Here is a 22,034-nt window from a genome sequence, read left to right as displayed (position 1 = left end):
TATCCCTTGATAACATGTATTTTGTAGTGATACAGGACAAGGGAATCTTGCAAAGTTTAAGAGGCAAGTGCATGGCCTCTAGGATTTGATCTTTCAGATTAAAATCACAGATTTACGTGTGTCTGTGAATGCTCCTTGGTAGGCATGTGCCTTATCCTATTATCTCCCAGCAGAGTTAGTATTCTATTTATGTTCTCCTTGAAGAGGTATTGCTAATATTCTTTTTTAGCTTATAATGGATCTTTGGGCTCTGGAGAATTAACTTTTTAATCTGCTGATTTCAGAAGTTGGAATACACCATTTTATTTTTGAGTTTTCAACCAGGAGGCCATATACCTGATTAAACTGCATATATTTATAATATATACTGCAAAACATAAGTGCAACTTTAATACAGTTGCATATATATGCTTATTGTGTGTCCCATAGTTAAATTTGCCTTGGAAATGGCTCACCTGACATGATTCACTGTGTAGCTAGATATAATTTTTCCCTACTGACAGGTGTAGGTTTTGTCTGTGCAGCTTCATAAACACAAGGATTTGCTGTTCTTTAGACCTTATCCGCAAAGGTTTAATACACTGGAGCAATTTTCTTTTATGTGAAGCTCATACTCTTCCTCAAAGAAGGTTTATGTCTTGTATCACTGGTCCAATTTCCTCTGACTAAAAATACTGAAAAAGTTTATGTCAAAATTAGAATTTGAGTCCCAAATCACAGCTACATATCAGGCTTGTAATATTGTTGAGCATCTGCAGTTTGCTAATTACAGACTCTGAATCTAGTAAATAGGGAGGGTTTTTTTTTAAAAAAGGTTGAACCTGATGTATGATCTTGCATATTAAATGTGTGGGTTTTAATCTCTGGATGATGAAGGATGAAGTTGTCTGTTCAGAAGTGATAGGGGGATAAACATGGGTTACACAACTGAGAGCATTTTAAATTGCTTTTCTGTTCCTTTTGATTCTTCTGACACCTTAGTGCCAGATCTTCAGGTGTTTATATTGAAGTTCATTAGTTTAGTTAGCATTTATTTTGTCTGAGTTACATTTGAATTGTGTTCAGTGTCAGAATCACAATTACTTTGTAGCTTAATGGCTTAAAATGTCTTTTTTATAATCACAGTATTAGCATCTTGAGTCAGTGTTCCTAGAAAATGCTCTCCTAGGATCTAGTTGGTAATTTAATTATTGAGACCAATATTGTATGTTTGCCTGTTATAAAAGGATAGACTTACAGTACAAGAATCGGGTGATTGAGAATATGCTATTTTTAATCCCAAATTGATTTTACTCAATATTGAGAAAGCTGCTACTGGGAAAGTAGAAGATACCTTGTCCCTGTGTGATGGCCTCTTGTGGCAGGTAAACCTTCTGAGAATAGGTTGTTCTTGAGGACTTACTGGAGCATTTACATTATTGAATGGTTGTCATTGGTTTGTCACCTGAGGTAGTTGGAAAGGCGAGGTAGTATAGTGTTCAGCAAAATTGAAAGCCACAAGTATTGCATTGTATAAAATAAACCTTTTGATGATATCTTGAATGTCTTTGATAAATACAAAGCTGCTTTTTAAAGTAGGGTTTTGTGAGTGCATAAATGGTTGCTTAGTGTGAACATTATTTGCAAATAGAATTGGTTATATGCACACATTCTGATAAACTGTCTTAATTCTGTTTGCTCTCTTTGCAGGCTGCGGACTTGAGTAAACCAATAGACAAAAGGATATACAAAGGAACACAACCTACATGCCATGACTTCAATCACTTAACAGCCACAGCAGAAAGTGTGTCTCTTCTAGTGGGCTTCTCTGCAGGCCAGGTCCAACTTATAGACCCTATTAAAAAAGAAACTAGCAAATTATTTAATGAGGAAGTAAGTAGAAATCTTAACATTGTTGCATGCAATGTATTTGTGATATTAAAGGTCCTAGATTCTCAGAGTTCTGTAGATGGCTCCATTTGTCTGTACAGCTTATCATTCAGTCACTACCTTTGCTTTTCAGCTATTTCATTGGCTTGGAATACCTACACAAAAATGTTATTAATGAAGAAATTTTTTTGGAGTTTAAGATTAAAAATCAGGACTTTCTAGTTTGGGTAATAGTGTAATTAGCGTTAATGACAGTTAACAGAAGGCCTACAAATCCAAATGTTGTTGCAGGCACTCTGCAGTCAGTTGTTCCTGAGGCTTCTGGTTCCAAATGAAAAAGAAAACATTTAAGCCTCTATTTAATTACTATATTATGGTCAAAATATTAAGTAAGGTAAAAATACAATTCTTTTGGTCAGGATGTTACAGCATAAACTGTCTGCATGAAGCATTCCTAAACACTTACTTGGGAAATACTAGGCTATCAAGCTGAATGCTGCATAGAAAAAGCTGAAGGCTTATGAGGTCTTGGCCATATGATGCACCTGAAATAACCTCTCCACCTGCTTTTTTTACTGTTGTGCAGTAAGGAAAGATAGAAGGGAGTACTGTGGGGGGACTAATGCCAAGTTACAAGACCACTCACTGGCTCTGATTATCTGGTAATATTGGCATTCTTGGAAGAGTAAGTGTCTGGATGCTAACTAGGAAAGGAATCTGGTAACTGGTACAACTTTTGACAGCTTTTTCTACAGATAATAAGCTGTGGAAATTTGGGTGGTTTGAGGGGGATGATTGTTTTTTTTGGGGTGTGTTATTTTGCTCCTTTTTGTGTTTTAGTCTAGCTGCAGGTGAATTGGTGGGGGAGTAATAGCAAAGAGCTTTGCAGGTCTCTTTTTTAAAAAAAATAAATTTCAAGTATGTATAAGAGCTTTGCAGTTGAAGTTAAGCCTTGCTCAGGTTTCAGACTGAGCAAGCATATCTTTCCCACTGCAGAGAGATGTATTTCTTTGCTCTGTCTTTGTGCAAAGATTGAAGTATTGTTCTCAATAGGGATGTTTTATAATTAGAACTGTCTAATTCCTCCTTAGCTTTCTAAAAGTAGCTACATCTAGATCAAAAGAGGGGTGTTTTTCTTCTTAGTGTTTTTCTTCTTACCTAGCCTTTTCCCACCTGCTCTGCATCTCTGCTTGCGTTGAGTGGGAAAGAGTGCTGGAGAATCTCTTAATGTTACATGGAGTGCTCTGGTAAAAACCTCTGTATAAGTAGTTGAAATGTTCATTTTAGCATTGTCCCAACACCTCTACCCCTACACTACCACTCCCTTCAAAATACACAACCCACCTCAAACAAAAAAAACCCTCAAACTTTTGTCATTGGTGCAGCTTCACCACTGGGAATGGTAGTTTGGATGTGTTACAGCTCTGACTTAGTCTTGTATAACTGTGTAAGTATTACAAATGGCAGTAGAAATACTATAAACAGCTAGAGTTTCATATCACAGAGCATTTCCTACTCTTGTAGCTGAACTGTAATTGCTTTGAGAAGAACTTCAGCTGAAATAAATAAATGTCTAATACGTGTTTACGTGCCTTGATGTTGTTTACGCTGTAGACGCTAGACAATAAGGCTGTGTTGCAAGCTGAATAGTTCTTGTAGTAGTCCATAAATGATGGAAGCACTGAAGCCACTTCCATTAGTACTGTTTTCTCTGTGCTATAACAGCATTACTTCACTGTGGTGAGAATACATCCTTTGACAGGTTGGTGGAAATTAAATGAGATGACCTATTTTCTACAAACTAACACAGGGATTTGCTCGTTGCTACCAAAACTCTGTGCACAGTAGGCTAGAATTAAATGACTCTTGTTTCCTACACTGATTTTATCTGCAGTTACAACCAATTGTAAAACTTTTATATATTTTTAATCTGTCAATTACAGTATTGAAGTTTGCCCTGGATGAGTTTGGAAGTTCTGGCTTCATCTAAAGGCCATTTCAGAGAAACATCAGTGAGCATTGATGTTTGAGCCAGTTCGTTTTCTTCAAGATGAAGGTGCCTGTTGGGTTTTGATTATATTTAGAGTTTAGATAGTGTTTGAGAATAAACATGTCTTCATAGGCAGATGGTGGTCTAAATGAGCATTTATATCTTTCAACAGATTTAGTACTAGTGCTAGAGGTATTAGAATTTACCACCTGTCCTGTTCAGTAATTTGGTGATTCAGGTAGCCCAAAGCTCTGACTATCACCTGTGATAAAGCAATCAGGATAGCACTTAATCGTATGTGTCATAACAGGTTAAGTTATTTCACATGACACGCGAAGTTATGTTGAACTTAAAATGCAATAGTCTTAATGCAGTCTAACTTGTTACTCTTCCTTTTTTTTTTTTTTTTTTTTAAATTCTATTGATGTAGAAGACAATAGGGACTTGAAAGGCTGAGGTGAGTGATACTATGCAGCTTGTGGCTGCCTCCCTAAATCAATCTGTATCAAGAGTAGTATTCCTTCTAATTTTGTAAGAATTAAATTAGTGATATTTTCTTATTTTCAAAACCACCTAAGTATACCTCAGATTCAGTTGTTTCCAGGTGGTAGTTGGTTATTCTCAAGCTAGCCAATTGAATTATGTTTCTTTCATCTTTTTAATTCTTTTTTATTTAAACTAAAGCCTTAAGCTGCATTTTTTTCCTAATAAACTTTTTCCATACTTGTGTTGCCAAACCTCTTTCTCAGGCCTTAATGCACGTTCCTTGATTGCCTCATTTTTTTCACTCCTTTGTGGCCTATACATATAATTTTGTCACTTCAAGCTTGTTCAGAACACGGCTACCTAGATAATCTTGGCTTGTCTTTCTATCTGGTGACTGAAGTTTCTTTACTTGCTATTCTTTCACCAAACTGAACATAAACTCCTTACCGCAGCTCCTCCACTGATTATTTGATACTGCATTCAGTCCATTCTTGTATTGCATCTTCCAGTCATACTGACTTCAGGTCTTGTTGTGCTGCAGAAGTGTGAGCCTGGTTGAAAGCTTTTAAAACTTGAGAAAGTCATAACTTCAGAGTTTTTATCTTCACGCTGAATTTAAAGCTCTGCTAGTTGAGAAGGGGATGAGTTGTAGTCACTTGCTACATATCAGTTTAAAGTCTCTGCATCTTGTCTCTGAGCTAATCTGTTCTCATTGCAGATTGCAATCTTCTGTTTCATTCATAACATTCTTGACCTAATGATCAGTTTTTCAGGGTGTCTGTACAGTATTTAAGATTGTGTAGCCCAGCATGATTATGGACTTAAAATTTCTAGTATAAAAGTTGAGCAACAGCTTTTAGGATTAGAGGTTGTATGTTGTCTAGTAGAGGAGAACAAGCAATTTTGCTTTGTTGCTGTATTGGTAGTAGATTCATAATGAGAAGACTGTTGCCTATAGCAAGCCAGCTGGATTGATATTCCCTGTGCATATTCTCTTGGTGTGTACCAGGTAACTTCCTGTTTTATATTTCTGTTATCATCATTACTGAGACACAAATGGTATATATCAAAGAAAACATTACAAACTGTTAAAAATATCACAACAGAAACTAAGAATGTTATTTTAAAGCTACTGCATTTGAGAAAAAGTTCCCAGATTAAGTTACATCCCTCCGAGTACATCTCTCAAGTATGAAATGTCTAATTTAACCAATGAGAAATTAGAGGGGAGAGGCTTCCTTGTCTTATACTGAGGTTGACAGCAGTGGAAGTATAATCTAAAATAACCAGGTGCTGCTTTCCAGTGATAGTTTCAGATCCAGAATGGGTAACAGTCAATATATTATCCATTAGTTTGGGGTTTTTTGTTTGATAAACAGTATAGCAAGTTGGGGGAGGGGGGGATTTTTTTTCCTTCTTTTGTCTTTTATTGATTTTGTAACTTGTTCTGGTGTTTCCTTAGGCATTCTTGCCTTTTGTGTAGCTCAGCTCTTCTTTCAGCCTATAATTAATATATAACAAGTACAAATCTCGAAAGTGCTTGTAAAGATTTACTTGTCTCCAAGTTGCAGTTGAGTGATGCTGTGGCCAACTTGGTAAGTTTTAGAAGTCCACCAGAACTATACTAGCAAATTCAAGGAGTCAAACTTTATCTCGCAGTTGTTACAGAATTGAAGATATTATGATCAAGAATGTTTGTTTAATTCTCTTGCAATGATGGACTCTAAAATGTTTTTCTTTAAAGGAGGAATCTTCTTAATAGGGTGGTAACTGAGCGTATTGACAGGTCTTTGGCTAAAGAATGAGAAGTAGTTGGAAGGTGGGGCTTCCAAGGTGAAGAGTACTGGTGCCTTCTGAATTGACTGAACCACTTGCATTTACTAACTTTCCAGCCACATGATAACAGGGTCCCTGTGTATGTAGCTTTAGCTCCCTGAATCAGTAAAACCTGGTAAAGGCACCTAAAGCATGTTTGTTTTGTGTTTTTTTTTTTCAGAGGATGGATTTTATTTGTGATTTCAGATGAAACCAGAGTCTAAATTTACTGTTGTTGATTTGTAACCTGTTTGCTATGTAGTACAGATGAGTAACTGCCTTTTTTTCCTTTTAGCACATTCTGTGTTTTCTTATTGTTTCCTTTTCATGCTTTTCAACCTACACAGCGAAAAATAAACCCAAGAACACTACCTTTAGATTTCATAACAACAGATTGGCTTGATTGAAGTATGTTCTTTGTGGAATGTGACTGGACCATAATAATAATCTTTGGTAGCACTTTATCTAAAAGTAATTTCCTCTTTACTGCCTGATAAGTTTTTCCAAATACGCTAATATAGCTTCTTTCTACAAAGTTGAGTTCACTTTGCTTAAGTATTGTTCCCCATCCCTCCCCTGAAAGCTTAGACTTACAGTTAATCATTAAAACTTTAATTTTCAGCCTTTCTGATGTGTATCTTCTTTGTTTTTCACAGAGACTAATAGACAAGTCCAGAGTAACCTGTGTAAAATGGGTTCCAGGTTCGGAAAGCCTTTTTCTAGTAGCTCATTCCAGTGGCAATATGTACTTGTATAACGTGGAGCACACTTGTGGTACCACAGCCCCGCACTACCAGCTACTTAAACAAGGAGAAAGTTTTGCAGTTCACACTTGCAAGAGTAAATCCACAAGAAACCCTCTGCTTAAATGGACAGTAGGTGAGGGTGCCCTGAATGAATTTGCCTTTTCCCCAGATGGGAAGTTCTTGGCCTGTGTGAGCCAGGATGGTTTTCTTCGTGTCTTTAACTTTGATTCAGTGGAATTGCATGGTACAATGAAAAGCTACTTTGGAGGACTGCTGTGTGTGTGTTGGAGTCCTGATGGGAAATACATAGTGACAGGTGGAGAGGATGACTTGGTAACAGTTTGGTCTTTCGTGGACTGTCGAGTAATAGCGAGAGGCCACGGACATAAATCGTGGGTCAGTGTTGTTGCATTTGATCCATATACCACTAGTGTAGAGGAGAGTGACCCAATGGAATTTAGTGGAAGTGATGAGGATTTCCAAGACCTTCATTTTGGCAGAGATCGAGCAAATAGTACACAATCTAGGCTATCCAAAAGGAACTCTACAGACAGTCGTCCAGTAAGTGTTACGTATAGATTCGGTTCAGTAGGCCAGGACACACAGCTCTGTTTGTGGGATCTTACAGAAGATATTCTCTTCCCCCACCAACCTCTCTCAAGAGCAAGGACACATACAAATGTCATGAATGCCACAAGTCCACCTGCTGGAAGTGGTGGAACTAACCCAGGAAGTAATGGAAACAGTATCACAACACCTGGAAACTCTGTACCCCCTCCTCTTCCACGGTCAAACAGCCTTCCACACTCTGCAGTCTCAAATGCTGGCAGTAAAAGCAGTGTCATGGATGGTGCCATTGCTTCTGGTGTTAGTAAATTTGCAACCTTATCACTACACGATCGGAAGGAAAGACACCATGAAAAAGATCACAAGAGAAATCATAGCATGGGACATATATCTAGCAAGAGCAGTGACAAACTGAACCTAGTTACTAAAACCAAAACGGACCCAGCTAAAACTTTGGGAACACCTCTCTGTCCCCGAATGGAAGATGTTCCCTTATTAGAGCCTCTTATCTGTAAAAAGATAGCACATGAAAGACTGACTGTGTTAATTTTTCTTGAAGACTGTATAGTCACTGCTTGTCAGGAGGGATTTATTTGCACATGGGCAAGGCCTGGTAAAGTGGTAAGTTTTAATCCTTAATGCTGCATCAAAGAACTAGAACTCTGAATAGGTAGTTTTCTTGAAATATAAATGAATGTTGAATATAAAATTTCTTTATGCTTAATGTAAAAAAAAAAAAAAAAAAAATCCTCAGAGCCATACTTTTGGATACTGCATGCCATATTTCTGAATGATTTGAAGTGTCTTGGATACAATTATTAAGTATAGTTGCCTTCCAGCAGAAGAAATAAATACTGTGCATCTAAACTATTGATCAGTGTTCTAATACTTAAGCATAACCACAATATGGTGAAAGCTATTTATGTAAAAATTGAAGTAAAACCTGTCAATCACTAAAATAATTACAATCCTTCTAATGTTTTCTACAAAATACAGCACTCCCAGTGAGTAGCTTATGAAAAGCTGCTGCTTCTAAGTCTAACGAGAAATGTGAACCTCTGAAAAAATTAAAACCAAAGTCTTTTATTCATCCATACTTTTCTGTGGTAGCCTGGCATTAATGTAAAACCACTGGCTTAAAACGTCAGCCATTTTATGCACAGACTTGTGAGCCCTTTCCTGACTGTAGTTTATGCTCTTGAAATTGTGAATCAGTATTATCAAGGAACTCTAATTTTAGCCAGGTCTTGATTTATGTATTTGTTAGGGGAAATCATGCAAGCTTTCTCTAAGTAGTTTCAGTGTTCTGTTACTGTCAGTTTTGTTAGGCAATTTGATCATCGACAGGCTTGTGCTTTTTGATGGCACCTATCAGTTGAACCTTTGTTAAAATATATTACTAGTTTTAACTCTTGTTGTTAATGCACTTGAACACAGATAAAACTTTTATTTTTCTTCTGTCCGATGTACAGCAAGCTAAATTTTGAATGAAGCTAAATATGTTGATTATTTTATTAAAAAATACTTTGTGCTACAGTAGCTTTGTTTGCTGGCAACATTTTAAAGGAATACAGCTATGGAAATATTACCCATTACCAGAGTTGATCTATCAAAAAGGACTATTATTTTTGTGAAAATTTCTGAAAGGGCATTTAGGTTATCACCTGAAGAAAAAGAAACAATCTGGTAATGCCTGCATATTGCCACACTGGGCAAGCTAAATGAAAATCAGATGTTCATTAGGTTTTAACCATTTGGTTTGTAAATCTGACTTTTGAAGTATAGGTACTGTATATATTTATATACCACATCTTCATTGCTATAAACTTAATTATTTTTCTTAAAACTGTTTGTATAATGTAAGTTTCTTTAGAGTTGTTATCAAATTTGTCACAACATACATATGCGTATAGAGCTATGTCTGCTCTGCATCTTAATGCATATTTAAAGGTTGGATCTAAAACGAAAAATTTTAAACCCTTTTCTGGGGAGAAGGGAGGAGGGTGTTGCCTAGAAGTATTTTTTGCCTAAGAACTACAGATCCAGCATTTTTTTTTTAAAGCGCCCCTCGAACACTAGACTATTTTAAATGTTTGTCCTCAATGAAAATACTAAAGCAGTTATCACTTCTGTGACTCATTGCAATTCACATCTTATGAATTAACTTTATACATGTACAGCAGTGCCTCAGATTTCTGTTGTGACCTATATTTTCTTTTTGTTGTAAAATTCTTGTGTACTACTAAACACTACACTGTTAAATTTATTTTCAGTGGCTGAGGTGGGTTTTGTTAGACTGGGTATAACAAATATTTTTGTGTATTGACTTTGATTTGGAATATGACATTTCAAATATTTCAGAGATAAAGTATGCAGTACCAAAAATCAGGATTTATGTATTGGCCAATATGGAAAACTTTAATTACAGGTAAGTAATTTTCATGCTGAAGTTATCACTTTCAAAATTAATATATTGCACACTGATGTAAATGCCATATTGTTTAGGAAGTATTTACTTAGAAATTTTCAAATGAATTTGTTTTTCTGATATCACTTGCATTTCTAGTGAGCTCACTCTGCTGGTAAAAACTAAATTTTGGTGGCATGTTTACAGGGCTTCGATAGGAAAATATTTGTGCCAGAAGGACGTTACGAGCATCCTTTTTGTTTATAAGAAAGCACTTAATAGTTTTACTTACTGAAAATTGTCAACGTATAAAACAGTCATGGTAATGTCTTTCTTACTGGGTTATATACCATTTATTCCTGTTTCGCCAGCTGTTTTATCCTAGGCTATCCCATTACTGTTGGTTGAAAGCTGCTATTTCTAGTCTTCCTTTTGAAATATGGGTCCCCAAGTGATCTTAAAACTCCGTCACTTTTTTTTGTCTGCCAACTTTAGAGTGAAAGCCTCTGAATCTTGCTGCTTCTTCCATCATTGCCTCAAAAGGCCTTCATTAAATCCATGCCACTGCCAGCCTAAAGAAAGAATTGGATGGAAAATTGAAGCAGGCTTGCAGTGTCTAATATAATTTCAATTGAGCCAGTGCTACCTTTCCCTCTCATTTTTAATAGCCATCAAAAGACGTGCTGGATAATTGGACAGTGTATGACAAGTCTTCATTTTTCTGGTTGAGCTGGTGCTGCCCTTAGTGGGGGGGGAAAAAAAAAAAGCAGAAATGTCTTTCAGCTGTGATCGTTATGAAAGTTGATAGGCTGTACAGTGCTTACAGAGTGTCCTGACTGTTTATAAACTTTCCAAATTACTACTTCATTGTATACATAATCATACCTTGAGCTTCCTCACTGGATAATACTGTTCTTGCATTGCACTTCCAGAACTGTTGTACTGACTCCCAGAGTGAAGTGAATGGCAAAATTCAATTGGAAACAAATTGAATGAGGCTCAGGGTTCATTAGTTTCAATTTTTCACTCTCATTTTTTATTAGCCTGTTTCTGCAGAAGAAGGTTCAGAGTGGTGAGAAAAATAGGTTGCCTTAACAAGAGTATGAGCTTTCTTCTCAACATGGTGACAATTAGCTGTCACCTCTTCCCCCTGTCTTTCCTAGGCCCTGATGGGAAAGCTAAATGGGATTATAGAACTGTTGTATAGATCTGAAAAGGTAGGAAAATTATTTTAAAGGAACCAAGGTAAACTTCATGTGCTATCTTTATAGCTACTTCAAACTGAATTACAGGATCTGCAGAAGCAATTAAAAAAAAAAAACCAAAACCAACCCACAAACCCCCTGAAAAACCAAAGCGGTACCTGGATATGCAAAACAAGTCTTCTCTGTACTTACTGGTCAGAGGAACTATCTCTGTGATTTCTGTGTCTGACTTCAGAAATAACTATTCACCATCTTGTACAGTGACACCATTTTATTTAATTTAAAGTTGCTGATTAGTTGTTTCCTTTGTAAGAAAGCTCAAGGTAAGATTGGCCAGAAGTATGCGCAGGTGAAATGGCAGTGTATAACCTAGCAAGATAAACATGCTACCATTTTGTAAAACAAATGCACATGGAATTTATTTATTTGACTTATTGTACAGGAAAACTTAGACTTAAATTATAACATCCTTGAATTTTCTAGTTAACTACAATTGTAGTACAGTATCATGTTTTAGTATGACTTCTGGTTTAGTGAAAGTACTTAAACGTTCATGTACTATATTTGAGTGAGATGAGCAGCTATACATACTAATTCTTCCTCAGTGGAAAGGAGCATTTCATCATTACAATTGAAGTTCAATTGCTGGTATTTAAGTACTATCAAATAGATTTCTTTCAACGTGATACGGTATCTGTATAAACTTCAGGGATGATTATAGTAAAACTGAAACACAGCTATATGACTTCAGGTTGCCATGCTAAAATTTGAAGCTTTCTGTGATGTGCATAATAGCAAAGTTGCACATAGCATACCCACGTTATCAGGGTGAATTTAAACCTAGTACACTGGTGTGATATTTATAGCAAGGTATGTGTGTTTACGCGTGTGCGTGTGTGAGGAGGTGTGACTAGTGGCTCCAGTAAAGCCAGGAGAGATCATAACCCTGTAAAGGCTTTATGATGAGGATGTCTGGATTAGGAAATAACATGACTTTTACTAAACACTTTTTAGAAAACCCATGTTCTGAATTATCACCTCTTGAAATTTGATTATGTACTCGGAATGACTGTATATGTCTGCCCCTTTAACAACATAAAGCTCCTAAATTAATATTTAAAATGCTGGCCTGCTTATGTTACAATAATAAAATTTGTGTCAGTTAATTTACTGTCAATTTACATGTAAAGATTAAACAATTTTTTCTGCATTTTATGAATTCTGTATGCTGGAGTTTGTTAAAGATTGACATGTTAGGTGATACTGTACAAAATTGTATTGACTACCTTTAGTGAAAATCAAAAGTAAAATTCATATGTATTTCCTTTTTACACTTCCATCTAATTTCTTGACAACTTGAATAAATTTCATAGAGCCTTTCTAACATGAACTATTGTTAATTTAACTGTTGCAATAATTAAGCTTTAAGAAGTATTGTTGGTATATTTATAATTTTAAGAAGATCATGTTTGTTTCATACTGCTTATTTTTAGCTGTTCTATTGTCACTGTTACAGCTGAAGAACTTTACTAAATACTTGACATTACAAAATAACTTGCTGGGGTTGTCCTCTGTATACTGATGTTAAATAAAAATGTGTGATTGAACTGTAAATGTAGATAACTTTCAATAGTCCTTTCCACATTTGAGTTTTAATTTATCTTGCAGTCCTTAGGTGTTCTTATGCTATCACACTGTGCTGAACAAATGACCACAGTGAAAGCTGTTAACTTGCCATATTTTAAAGTAAGAACTTGCTCACATCCTGTAACTTGCTCTGAGTAAATGTTTCACTTCAATTTGATGCATACATTTTGATGTTTAAATCTTGCTGATAAGGTCATCTCATGATATTTTTTTTTAGGAATAGAGTAATAGGAAATGGAATATTTATCAAACCACTTATCAAACTTGTTTAAACTCAGATTCATTAAAACACAGACATGGATGTATTGAGTCTCTCTGCCTACCTGTCACATAGCATGGGGCAGAGTGTTGTCATTCTTCTACAGGACTCTACAGGAGCTCTTTCTTCTGTGGACTCTGGTGCAGGGCATGTTCTTTATTCCAGCTTAGATATTGATACTTATCTACTTAACTGCTGAATTTGCAGCCCTAAGGATATGGTTTGCTTGGATCATTCCAGTGTTTTCTGTCTAGAAAAACTGTGGCTAGTCTAGAACTAAACTCATCTGAACTAAAACTAGTCTAAACCTTTGGCTGCAATGTTTCTTGGAACCAGTTTAGGTGAAGACTTAAGATGTTGCCCTTCCATCTGAGTTAACCGATGGAACTAAACAAATAATATTTACTAAAGTGTTTCAAAGGCACTTCTGAGAAATTTCAGTGAGAAAGTTACTTTGGGCCCAGTCTAACTGAGGTAGAACTCTGTCTCTTAGGAAAAAATACTCAGTAGACTAAAGCTGAGGAAAATCATCTTTCTTACATGAACCTGAGAACTTTCTGGTACTTCAGAAGGTATTGATTGACCACTATGCTGGTCTATATATAAAACATATGTGTGAAATTGTCCTGAAAGCTTCTGGGAATATTCAGTTACATCAAATGATGCAAAAATTGGTTGGTCAAACCAGTTTCTCAACGGTCAGTGTGAGCATAAAACAAAACTAACTTCTCCAAGTTCTGTGGTCATAGAAGGTACTTTGGCAAAAGGCATCTTGGAACATGAAAGTGTCTTGATTGTCTTCATTTAATAATGTTGCACAGACTTCTCAAGGAAATAACTTGTATGATCACATTATTTTCTGGTTTTTGAAGTTGGATTTTAGGTAGGTGCTGATCAACCTTATCAAATTAATTTGGCTTGTTTCTTCTCCTGCTAAGACCACAATTATTTTACAACCAACCTAGACAGGGTTGCCTTAAGTCATATGCTTTTCCCTGAGATTTTCCCTGGTTTATCTCACATTATTTTCTAATCTAAAAATTTTAAATTTTACCAACTTTTGTAGTTTGAAGAAGCTAGAGAAACAACTGTTCCTAAACATATGAGCACTTGCTACCTAAATGAAGCTTAAGGTCCTACTGCTCGAGTCATATCAGGTTTCTGCTGGCAAAAGCCATTTTTACTTTTCCCAGCACACAAGTAGGTGCATTTTTTTTTTTTTCCTCTTGGACACGCATTGTCTTCCATTTGCCAGTCATATACCAGTCATGAAGTAATCTTGCCTAATACCACTAGACAGATTTTTAGTTAGTCTGCTGGTTTTCTAACAGCCTTGACTTCTTTTTTGACAATGAGCAAAATGGTGATACACCTCTGTTAGGAGAAAAACTCCTTTATGTACACAGAAGAAAAGTTGAAAGTGAAACCTCCTTGATGCTGCTACGTGCTTTGACAACATCTGGTGTCAGATGGTTTAAACAGTTAAACTTTTCTGTAACACTATGGGGGAAAAAAGCAAACTGGAGGCAAAAAATACATTTAAAACTCTTTAGTGAACACATAGATGTGTAAAGATAGGTATCGGCTTTGCTGTATCCCCCTAAATCCTACACAAAATACTTCTCTGGTATGTTATATCAATGTTCAGCATGTGCTTCCTTGAACATTCTCAGTAATTAATTTTATGACTCCAGTAGAGATTAATATCTGATTTAGTGAGTATATGCAGTTCAGAGACTTATGCTAATAAATGCTGATTCATTTGGTAAGAAACTGTTGGAGATTTTGTTCATGCAAATCTTAAAACCAGTTCAGCTGATTTGACTACAGAATGTTAAACAAATGTGAAAAATCTCATTCTGTTTTGGAGTATTATTATTGCTCAAATACTGCATTGGACCATGGGCTCTCTTGTCAAGCAAAGGTCTCAGTCCAGATTACTTTTTCATATTACTCCAGGAATATCACAGTTCTGGACATCAATAAACTGCCCATGGAATATTCTGCAAATAATAAATTCCCATTATTTCATATGGCAAGAGCAGAAATGGTGTAACAGATCAGTGATGTTTTTGTATGGGCACTTGTAATACAGCCTTCTTTTTATTTGGCTTAATTGCATTAGTGAAGCATACTGTGAAACCTTTTTTGTTGTTGTTGTTTGTTACATTGGACCCTTTGCTTTGGTTTTTTTCTACCTTTCAATTTCAAAACAGAAAGTAGGAAAGACGTGCGGAGTTCTGCCATCCAGCGAGTTACTGAGAGTCAGCTGAGGTGTTTCATGGAAGGAGCGAGCTTTTGTCCAGGGCCAAGGCTGAGCATGTGCCAAGAGGGGTGTGAAGTACCACATAGACATTAACTTCTCATATCCTGCTCATGTGTCCAGACTTGCAGTTTATTATCTAGATTAGTGAAACTACATATGATTGCATCTTTGGCTCCAATTAATCCCATTCTAATTTACATTAATAAAATACTAAGTAGTTACCAATGGCTTTTTACTTACATAGCAGTATCTTCCTGATTATTTTTTTTCTTTTAATACAGCAATTATGTGCTGATCTCTTGTAGAATTAGTTTCTGTTGTGAAACTTTGTGTTTCATATCTTTGGAAGAAAACCAAACTTTTGGCAGGAGCATATGTGGAATTTTGAAAAAACACCCCCCCTGCAATCTCATGAATTGGGAGGAGGGTTAGTCTTAACACTGCTGCAGGTCTTTCTGAAGAGACCACAGCTGTAAGTGCCATGAACCTCGGGTGGAAATGACCTTACTGATTGTAGTTGTAACGGCTTTTCATTCCTACCTCTGCAAGCCTATTTTTACCAAATATGCAAAGTCCTTTGTGTTTTGGGAAGTCCGAGAATGCACAGATAAACATGGACTAGCCCTAGCAACTAGTGCTGAAACAGCCTGTGACAATACTCCCACACTGCTAACTGGCGTAAGAAAAACACCACCATCCTCGGCGGAAGAAGTGCATTTCAGCTGTAGACTTTTCCATTAAGATGGCAGATGATGTAGCACCTACTTGGAGGACCCTCTCTGAGGTTGTGAAAAGATTGTTTTATCAAATTCCGGACTTGAGTCTCAGAACTGTTCCATTTCCTGCTGCCTGCTAGACTCACATGCTGACAAAATACTACTAATAAAAGAGTACATTTATTTTCAAAACGTTTTTGAACAGTCTTGTAATTTGTTTCTGCTGCTTGCTCAGTGTGATCTGCTGTACCACGCAGCAGATCCACAGCTGATGCATCGCAGTTCTTGCATGTTTTCTGTCATGGCTATTGAACTGTGCAGCTCTGCTGTTGCACTAGTAAGTTGTTGCAGCTTTTGTTCCATCTTCTACCACCTGGTTGACTGGACTTGGTGGTCTCCTCACAGTAAGCACTGCAATCTTAATTTCTTTATTCTTTCTTCACAGGCAGGAGCTTTCTATGTTTTTTTTTCATAACCTTATCCATTTTATTATTCCCAGAGAATGCAATTACAAATATTCTAGTCCCACACCCTTTGTATTACAGATCAAGTTCTTGTAGGGTAACTTCTATATTAAAACTGTAACTTTTTTTGAGCCCCCACTTGCTTTTCTAGTGTGGCTTTCTAAATTTTCCTGTTACACACCTAACATAAGTTCTTAAATGGCCTTGCTTGAAAGGCTCTGATATAATGGCAAAATTCTCTAAAATCTTCTCTGTTACTCAGGACTCACCACTGTGGTAAAACTTCTATGCCTAGAATCCAAATTCTTATTCTTGCTTTTCTTATATGAACATCTAAGGTCTAAGACATCTTCTGAAATCAAGTACTTAGAACTCACAACCTTCCTGATCTCTCCCACAGCAATGAACTGGCATGGCCATCGTTGCCTGGTCAAGGCAACATTACCTGATTGTGGCCTGCTGCTTTAAGGCAGCAGTTGTGAAGTTTTTGGAATGTCTGTCTGCAGTTGCGCAAGGAAACTCGTCTTGAGATTCTTTCTGCTTTGGTGTTCTGGTTTGTCTGCTCAGAGCTGCAGAATTAATTCAGAGCAAGGATTGAAATAAAGAGTTCCTAGTATTTGTGTATTCTGAGCCACCTGCACTGCACTTCTGCTCTTTAAAGCAGGGAGTATTCATAGCCTGGGAGATGAATCCAGGACTGAGTCCTTGTTCGTAGTTTTGGAACTTGAATTCCAGTGTGTCTGGTAGTTCATGCAGAGCAAGGCACCACAATGAATTTCTAGAGGAGTTGTAATGACACTTTGTTTCCCAGTAATTTGTTAGTATCGGTGTTAATCTGGTATTAGAATAGTGCTTATTCTCCTTGTCTGTACAGCATGGTTAAGAGCCTTGTTGAAAAATACTTTAATATTATACCATCCCTAGTACCTTCTGTGTGCTTGTAACGCACTTATTTGCATATGAACAGTTTGAATCACAGATTTATTAAAGACTGAAAATAATACCTTGGACATCTTCCAGGGTACTTGAAAGTAGCTTAGTGGATGTAATCTTCTGGAAAGAAGGACCTTCCAGTTGCTGCTGGATTTAATAGACTTCTAAAGAATGCTTCAGTAATGAACTACAGAGTTCTGACTCATCTTCATCACTTCTGAACAAGGGCTCCAGTTGCTTGTTTGCTCTAAAATTCTGCCTTTTATTTTCCATCTATTCCTTAACTGATAACTAGAAAGTGTTCTCTTCTTATGAAATATGCAGTATCTTTGCACGTCCTGAATGTCAAGTTTAAAGACCAACCCACTCCAGTCTACCTCAACAGTGTTGGAATTGCCACTATATAGAAGTAAAAAATGTTGTAGTTCCTGCAGGTGTGATCTATAGAGGGCACCAAATTAAGGGCTGTGTGCTTCCGTTTTATATAAATGTAGTATAAATGTGTGCATGCGTGTATACACACATGCATGTGCACACAGAGAGTCTGCTGTTAAAGCCTACAAATGTGTCCAGATTCACATGTCTGAACTGGTAGATTAGATGTGTTTTAAAAAGAAGGGCTGTGGTTTTAGTAGAAACTTCATGACTTGAATCCAGCCAGTCCAGCCCTCCTTCCACCTCTTCAGTCTCTGGTCAGCGTGACTTATCAGTTCTTGGATCCAAGCAAGAAAGAGCTCCTGTAGATTCTGAAGATGTGACCCAATTCTACATTGTGTGCTAATTGCTGCCTGAGCTTGTCTAGTTTGATGGATCTGAGTCACAGGATCTTAATATTGAGGTAAGACCCTAAGCTGGTAGCTGTTAGAGGAATTGCTCAAAGTGCATTTATCACTGTGAGGCACTGCACAGTGACCCTCACTGCTGTGCTTCCAGCTTAGCTGCCATAGTGCTCCTTCCTCAGCCTGCTGGCACTTGTGCCTAAATAATGACCTTGCAAGATGACTAAATTTTATTTTGATACTAAGCTTTTCCTAAGTAAGTCTGATACATGATTACTTTTATATCAATGAATAAAAAGGGGCTACTAGACATACATCTAAAATGGAACCTGTCCATTGATGTCTGTAAGGTTTAAATTGCCTCAGTCCAGGACAGTACCCTCTGTCTAGGCAGGGGTGCCACACAGTCGCAGGATCATGGCTGAAGCGGTCAGCCTCATTTTGTTTGAATGGTAATGTAGTTGAAAACTTTTCCTGAATGCAAGCTTAAGTTGTAATGGGAAACCTTTACTGAACTCTTGCTCAGTGTTTCATTCTCTTAAGATTACCAAAATAAATATTTGGTTACATAATCTTTTTTCTATTCAACACTCAAAATATTCAATAAGAGATGGAGCATTTCCCTGTATCAGGTTAGGTTTCAAACTTGTTGATATTGGAATAGGTTTGTTTGTTGCTACCCTAATAAAATACTGATCACTTTTCTGGTGTATGATTTTTAAAGTTTCCCAGTTCACAGTGACTCAGAATGCAAGGTAGATTAAATCAAATGGTGGGATCATCGTGTCAGAAATGCACACACTTCTTACTGAAAGCTCTTTCGTGCTGTGTGACTGATTCAGTAGTGGCTTAGAGTCTTCTGTAGGAAAGAAGGTGCTGACGTCTAAAAGTAAGCAAGTGGTGGTAAAAATAAATTGTACTCATTTTAGCTTCAGGCTAAGAACTTTATAAAACTTGTGTCAGGTTCTCTTGCTGGATTAATGTAAACTGCTTTGTTTGCAGGGTTTATTGTCATCCCAAAACCAGGCCAATTCTCCAAGTGGAACTGTAGTATAGCCATCACACTACTGCTAGCAAATCTCTGAACGCAGGACAAGAAGTAATGACAGTGGAACCAGGAGCTGTTCTTCAGGCAAAGAGCATCACAAATTATAATGTGGCAGAGTGTAAACATGGAATTATGTGAATCACATAGTAATTTGCAAAGGAACAATGTAATGAGTTATTATTACAGCTAATACTGCTAGGCTGCTCACCCAAGGAAGAGTTTTCACTTTAAAAAAAAAAAAAAAAAAAAAAAGCTTCCTTTGGTGCTGCAGGAAAAAATAGTAACATTTTGGGGTTTCTTTATACTTTTCAAGTCCAGTGTAATTTAATCTCTCTATATAAATATATAAATAAAATATATATATATAGTGTAAAGTAAAGTATGTTTCTTAAATTCAAGTAAGCTCAATGGTTAAACTAGTACTTCACCATTGTTTATTTTGCACTGATTTTTTTAACCAGAGATGGCTAGAAGACAGCCTGGAATGCACTCATGGAAAATGAAAGTCATTACTTTCTGGCTTCAAAATGTTATTCAGGAAGATGGATGCTGCAATCATAGATTTTTAAAACAAAATTGTTTTGCACTTAACTAGTTTAATGCTAATAGAGAATTACTTTAAAACTGGTGTCCTGACACCAGAGAAACTGTTGTGGAGAAAGATCCTTTGTATCTATGAAACATTTATTTTAATATTGTTGTTTCCAACTGCAATCAGCTCTGTATTATATGTATAAATAATGTAATTCAGTGATGGGGGAGGGGAGTAATGGATCATTACACTAGAAATTCTCATTCATTTAAGAAAGTGATATTTCTAATTCAGAAAATACATATTAAACTATCTTGAATATGCATTTTTGTTTACTTTCTGTTCAAATTCGATCACTTTTGATGTAATCAATCCTTTGTTGAATTAAATGTTTGGTACAGAAATACCATCTAAACTTTGTAGGACAAATTCCTTTCAAAAATATCTCATCTAGAACACTGCTTCATATTTAATATAGTTGGATTTCAGTTAGGAAAGTGAAATAATTGTTTTGTTTTCATTCTTGATGTTTTATCTCTAAATACATCATATAGTGGAAGTCTTGCAGACAGACAGCTTTGTGGGGTAAGGAGTTTGTAATCACAGTTTCATGTATTTGTCTCAGAGTTGTGAAGGATCCAGCAGTAGTACATGTACACACTTTCTGACTTGGCAGTCTAAAATTAGGTCAACACATTTCAGCAGATGCATTTCTGACACAACTTGTTTGTCTTACATCAGGTATCTCACAATTCCATGTTCTTAAACCTGGTGTTACAGCAATAGACATACCCGTGTATTTGTATAGTTTGGTGCTGCTTGTCTGAACATGTTACTTTTAATTGGTCACCAACAAACCACTTAAACTGGTTTTAGTAACATTAAAAAAAAAAACCAAAACAAACAAACAACCCAAGAGCTGCTGCTCCATGTCAAGCCCCAGAATGCCAGAAGACAGAAGCACCCGCCAGTCTTTGCTGTACCCGATGCAGCAACATTCACCCTGAGGCCTTTGCTGAGCCGTGCAGTGCAGGGCACACATTGATGCCCTCCCTGCACTCCAACAATAAAGCTGAGTAGAATTTTTTACATTGCAAGTAAACTAGACATTTTCTGGCATGAGAAGTTGTTTTTTTTTTTTTCAGGAAATGAATTAAAATTTTGGAAGAAACAACTGCAGTAGCTACTTGTAACTAAGTCTTATCTTGTAATGCAGCTAAGATGTAGAAACCTGCCAGATACACTTGTAAACTGGCAAATAGATTGTGAACTTTATTAAAGAAAGATGGAGCTGTACTTACAATTCTCATCTACTTATGTTCCTTCTAAGATATGAGGAATGGGGAAAATATTGAAACTGAGCAGGATTATTGTTCAGAGGTTTTGTTTTATTAGTGTAGTGGGTTTAACTGTTAAAATACAGATAAACCTTGTCACTGAAAACTAGTAGAGGCATCTCCCTGTAGACTTTTTATATAAACACTTCATATGGTCTGAGTCTCAAAATGAAACAGTTGAGAAAATATGTAATAACTTTAAAGACTTTTTTCCATCAGCTGGAAAAGCACAAAATCAGTACAAAAAGGACCATAGTATCCAATGTGAGGGTAGTAACAGCAGCAACTCACATCTGCATTTGTGGAGTACGTCCCTGCTACAAATCTTAGTCCAACAGCATCAAAAGGAATGTATGTGGTTTTTCTTTTTTCAGCCTCTTCTTTACTATTAGGCAATCATCTAGAAGCTTGAACTGTCCATGCCACCCTTTATTTCATATGGAAAAAAAAAATATTTTAGGAAGAAAAGGGCTACTTAATAACCTACCTGGAAAGAACTCAGAGCTCTACAATAGATACAGCTCTTAATAAATAACTTTTTCCTGCTATATTAAAAAAAAAAATTACGAGTGGATGACAAATCATCTCAGTATGGAATTTTAGCTGGAAGACTGAGGGTAGAAACAATACTTGCCAGTTTGTAGTTTAAAGTTGAGTGTATTTTAACTATAAAGCAGGTAAGGAAACTCAAGTTTGCCTACTAGTTGAACAGCCAGAGAAGTTTAAGTTGTCTCCAGAGGTATAACAGCAAAGAACTTGTTATGAAATAAATACCTGTGAAGCACCATTTGTGCCAAACTGTGTAAGATCCACCTGAAAACATAAAATAAATTAAAACATTCCAATGTGGTCCGTCACTTCAAATTTCCAGTTTTCATAGCAGATTTCCTTTTCATTGTAACAGCCTGATTGCCCCAGGTACAGAGTACATTAGAGAGAATTGCTGGTAACATGAGATATTACTCTGA

At 36.5% G+C, this 22,034-nt stretch overlaps 1 protein-coding gene across 6 annotated transcripts in view; it reads left to right on the top strand.

Annotated features, from left to right (window-relative positions):
• The window catches only part of WDR20 (WD repeat domain 20), a 46,803-nt gene extending 26,751 nt beyond the window's left edge, over positions 1-20,052 (top strand). Inside the window, exons 2-5 of one of the 6 annotated variants that reach the window (XM_026850024.1) lie at positions 1,690-1,872; positions 6,817-8,094; positions 12,754-12,831; positions 19,152-20,052. In XM_026850024.1, the coding sequence (XP_026705825.1) occupies positions 1,690-1,872; positions 6,817-8,094; positions 12,754-12,831; positions 19,152-19,205 (1,593 nt within the window). In that variant the 3' untranslated portion in view covers positions 19,206-20,052. Of the gene's footprint in view, positions 1-1,689; positions 1,873-3,812; positions 4,159-6,816; positions 9,902-10,375; positions 12,706-12,753; positions 12,832-19,151 lie in introns of those variants that run through there. The other 5 variants (XR_003398543.1, XM_026850025.1, XM_026850026.1 and 2 more) reach the window with 5 other exon arrangements.
• The last annotated feature ends 1,982 nt before the right edge of the window (positions 20,053-22,034 follow it).

The sequence above is a fragment of the Athene cunicularia genome, assembly GCF_003259725.1.
Source record: "Athene cunicularia isolate RWA chromosome 5 unlocalized genomic scaffold, athCun1 chr5_part1, whole genome shotgun sequence".
NCBI classification, from domain to species: domain Eukaryota; kingdom Metazoa; phylum Chordata; class Aves; order Strigiformes; family Strigidae; genus Athene; species Athene cunicularia.
Note: the sequence above shows the minus strand (reverse complement) of the source record. Positions and strands in the feature narration are given on the sequence as shown.